This window comes from Alexandromys fortis, unplaced genomic scaffold (assembly GCF_014885135.2).
Source record: "Alexandromys fortis isolate MF-2015 unplaced genomic scaffold, M_Fortis_MF-2015_v1.1 scaffold_117, whole genome shotgun sequence".
Taxonomy (NCBI): domain Eukaryota; kingdom Metazoa; phylum Chordata; class Mammalia; order Rodentia; family Cricetidae; genus Alexandromys; species Alexandromys fortis.
In genome coordinates, this window is record NW_026068015.1 from 5799712 (window position 1) to 5804476 (window position 4765).

General features: G+C 38.6%; 1 protein-coding gene across 1 annotated transcript; it reads right to left on the bottom strand.

The window, feature by feature from the left end:
* Positions 1–3345: 3345 nt before the first annotated feature.
* Positions 3346–4308, bottom strand: LOC126513790 (putative vomeronasal receptor-like protein 4). Its single transcript, XM_050162330.1, has one exon. It carries the CDS (start codon positions 4276–4278, stop codon positions 3346–3348), a length of 933 nt encoding a protein of 310 aa, XP_050018287.1. The 5' UTR covers positions 4279–4308.
* Between the last annotated feature and the right edge of the window lie 457 nt (positions 4309–4765).

Sequence of the window (4765 nt, forward strand, 5' to 3'; positions counted from 1 at the left end):
CAACACACAAACTGTATTCATTTAAGAACTGCTTGGCCCATGAACTCTAGCCCTTACAGGCTAATTCTCGCACCTGGACTAGCCCATTTCTAGTAATGTGTGTAAGCACCCCAAGGTGCGCTTACCGGGAAGATTCTAGCCTCCATCCATCATTGCGTCTACCTGGGAGGGCTGAGCATAGCGTCTCTGCTCCCGAGCTGTCGGCTCTCTCCAGGAGCAGAGCAGAGTCTGACCTCACTTCCTCTTCAGCCCAGCACCCTCTCCTGTTTATTCCGCCCACCTATCTTTTAACCTATCAGGGCCAGCAGTTTCTTTATTGTTCAGCCAATGAAATCAACAGATGGATATGACACTCCCACATCATCTCTTTACTGTATATCTCTCTTTTATGGCTAGGATTAAAGACATGGCTTTGACAGCTTGATCCATTTCTTTCCTTAGCTTTCTGAGATTTCAGACTCATGGCAGAGGTACCAGCCAGAGCCATGTTTATTGCCACAACTCTATGGCATCTCAAGGTCCTTGCCAGCAAGCAAGCTGCAACAGTGCAAACCACACTCAAATGCTCTGTAACTGGACCTCCTGCCTGAAAGAGTCAGAGTTTAAGCTGGCACAATGACCCAGAAAGCCTGCATTTTAAAACAGTGTGGCTTTTTTTCCTGCTTTGATTGAAAACTAAAAAGCATGTAGTCAGCTTTTCATCAATACCATTTAAATGTTTCGTGGCAGGACCTCTTCAAAGAGCTGCAAGGTTTTGCAGCTAAAGCTGGTTCAGGAAGCCTCTCTTAAATGAGACACATTTGCTTCTAGCAAACAGAGCCCACCTGAGAAAAATGCTTCTATCAATAAGCCATGCTTTACACTGTACTTTTCTGTCTATAATTACTTCCCAAGCTCCTCAGGATTTAAGTGGATGCAGTTGTCCACACATTGGGCCCATTTGTTGACTGAGTTTCTGTCCTGCCTAGTTTCCACAGTTGTTAAGTCCCAAAGAAATCACAGAGAGGTCTACATTAGTTATAAACTGATTGGACCATTAGTTCAGGCTTCTTATTAATTCTTATAACTTATATTAGCCCACGATTCCTGTCTGAATTTGCCATGTGGCTTGGTTTTTTTTTTTTTTTACATTAAGCATAAGCAGAACAAAACACAGCACAGTCAGTCAGTATCTAACCACAAGACCATTCCTGTCCTTGAGCAAGTACCTTCTTCTATCAAAATATGCCCTAAGGTTTGGCATCAGCAATATTATTTCTAGTAGATAATGTGTTTTTTTNACAGAGAGGTCTACATTAGTTATAAACTGATTGGACCATTAGTTCAGGCTTCTTATTAATTCTTATAACTTATATTAGCCCACGATTCCTGTCTGAATTTGCCATGTGGCTTGGTTTTTTTTTTTTTTTACATTAAGCATAAGCAGAACAAAACACAGCACAGTCAGTCAGTATCTAACCACAAGACCATTCCTGTCCTTGAGCAAGTACCTTCTTCTATCAAAATATGCCCTAAGGTTTGGCATCAGCAATATTATTTCTAGTAGATAATGTGTTTTTTTCTCATGAACAAAATGTCTTTCCTGTCAACATAAACAGAATTTTCTCAGAGTCCTCCAAAGATACTGGAGCAAGCAGAGCAGGCAATCTTGTATTCAAATGAAGTTTTAAGTCAGAATTGACTCCAGATGGAAACTTAGTCACACATGGCTCCCATGTCTTCTAAACACAGCACGCCGACATACATATAAATTCAGAGACTTTGGCAGCATCATGCAAGGCACCACACAGGTCCACCCTACATGGGGTCCTAGAGCTGAGAGAAGTGGACATAGGATCGCAATCCTAACCTGAAAGTTGTCTTTGTTTGATAGCTCCTTGCAAATGAAAAATTAGTTTTCTTCAAGGGAGCCTCACTAGGGAAATAAACCACTCCTAAGGCTAGTTCCCTTGCCCTGTAGTAGATAATCAGCACAAAATAATCTAAATAGAATATTAACAGATCCTTTACATCCATATTATGACTTTTGTTCTTTGTGTTTTTATAAGATTCTTGTGTGTGCTATGTGTGTTTCTATGTCTGTATGTGTTTCTTGTGCTTTTTCTTTGGCTCTTTTTCTTCTCTTATTCTATTCTGATTTACTTGTTTTTGTTTTATCTTAGGGTTGTTTTTGAAGGGGATGTAGCAAAGAACTGAAAGGAGTAGAAGGAGGGGAACCCTAATCAGAATATATTGTACAAAACAAACCTCTTTTTAATAACAGAGAATAATGTTTTAAAAAGATATAGCATGGTGGTAAACACTTTTGTCCCAGAGTTGTAGCAGCAGAGACCAAAGAATGCCTGGGCTACCATCTTTCCCTATCTGGTAAGTCCCTTGTCACAGTGAAAGATGCTTTCTCAAAGCTCAAGGAGAATGACATATGAAGAATAACAGCCAACTACAATGGCCTCTATGTGCATATTCACACACATCCTTCATAGTGCACACACATGCATACACATATGCATTGTATAGCATGTATGCAGGTATAAACGATTTCTATCTGCCAATAATATTTCAGGAAGCATGGATGAATTGAAGTACAAGTACAGAGGTACATAAAAACTTCAGGTAAGTGTCTTTAACTATAAAGAAAAATAGAAAATTGAAACTAATATTATTTCTATGGATCCAGAGAAATTATAATTAGAAAACAGAATTAAAACTACAATCAGATATTTAAGCTATTCTTGATGACCGAGAGTAGACTAAAATGTCAGTATCTGCCAGGCAGTGGTGGCACATGCCTTTAAACCCATCACTTTGGAAGCAGAGGCAGGTGAATCTCCGTGAGTTCATGGCCTGCCTGGTCTACAAGAGCTACTTCCAGGACAGGATCCAAAGCTACAGAGAAACCCTGTCATGAAAAAATAATGCCAGTATCAGCAAGGAGCTTCCTTTGAGTAGCCTCAACACCAAGGGAATATTTATGATATAAAATAAAAAGGAGAGAGTAAGAAAATTCCTGTAGTAATTTCAACTTACAGTGTACAAAACACTTAAAGGACTAATACCACTTGGCAGCAGAAATGTCACAAGAATGTGTATGTGTACTATCACAGAATTGTATTTAAATATGTGAAGGATCTTGATTTGTTTCTTGGACTATTAAACAATTAAATAAAAGTTTGTTTTTTAGAAAAAAAATATTGGGGCTGCCCCAACATCACTCCTTACAACCATCTATACCTCCAGTTCCAGGAAATTCAGTGACCTCTTCTGGCCTTCCTGGGCATTTGGAATACACACATGCAAACAAGCTAGCATAACACTCATTCATAGAAATTAAAATGAATATATATTTTAAAGAAGAAAAAATACTTTTTTAAAAAAAATCTGATGGTATTTTGACCGAATGTTTTTCAGTATATTGATTATTCTGTTATCAGAACTGATTTGAATCAAAGGAGTAATTGTGGGATAGACATTCATCACAAACTTCTGAACACTCAGTAAGACTGGGTCATAAATCCATAACAGGACTGCGGTGGATGAGATGATGAAGTCCACCCAGTACATGAACACAAAGAAAACTACCAGCAGCAAGATGGTCTGGGTGGCCCTTTTCTCAGGAGATGCTCTCAGGTGGCTGAAGCTGTGAAGATGCTTGCATTGCCTCTGATGTCTGAACAAGATAAGCACCATGTATGCACTTGTGATAAGCATAACTCCTACAAGAAATATATCCATAGAAACTGTCACTGTTAAAATCAGTGCCCTGATGATGTAGTTTGTGGGGAAGAGTGAGCAGGATTTCGTGACCTTCATCTGATTGGTCTCACTTACATTGGTAAAACCACCTACATAGATGATCAGGTTGCTATTAAATGACAAATTTAGAGACCAAATATAGAAGAAAGCATAGATTATGTACTTCTTTAGCTTAAGTTTAAAGTTCGCCAAGAAAGAGGTACTGGGACTGATAGTGACAGCCTGGAACACGCTCAGGAGGCAGGTGATGCAGATGGAGAGGCCTCTCATCACCCTGTTTATGTAAAACATTGTTTTGCATTTGACGTCATTCTCAATGTTCAGTGACTCAAATATGTCTGTAACCCAAACAACCCCTCCAGTGAGGAGCAACATTGTGTGGATGAAGGTCAGTTGACAAGAGATCAGGTCCATGGGCTTAGGTCTGTGACATAGGATTATGAAAGTGTAGAAAAGAAGAAGAAACATATTGGCAAGGACTCCAAGTCCAACTTGGAAACATAGGACATTCTTTAACGAGGACATATGTAGGAAGTGTAATCATCCAGAAAGCATAGTGGAAACATATTTCATATACCTAAAAAATAATAGAGTATATATCAAAGTTGTGACTTATATCAATATGTCTATATCATCATTTTCTTTACCTGCCCATTCTTGATTTATCTGTCACTTAACTTTTGTTGTTCCAGACTGGACATGGCCTATATTTCTATGTACCCTCTGTGTAATTACTGTATACATAGCATATTGTGCATAATAAATGCATTGTCATCTACATCCTATACAGAATTCCCATTTTGTCTGCCTGTATTACATCTAAACTTTATGTCTTAGAAATGCAATTCTATTGATTTATTGATGAGGGAGAGTCTTCTGTTTTGTGTTAATTTCATTGGTTAAATAAAGAGACTGCCTTGGCCCTTTAATAGGACTGAAAATTAGGTAGGCGGAGTAGACAGAACAGAATTCTGGGAGAAAGAAAACCAAGTCAGTCAGTTGCCATGATTCT

Coding starts and splice junctions, on each gene's coding strand:
- LOC126513790 (XM_050162330.1), bottom strand. CDS start 4,278: ATGTCCTCGTTAAAGAATGTCCTATGTTTCCAAGTTGGACTTGGAGTC.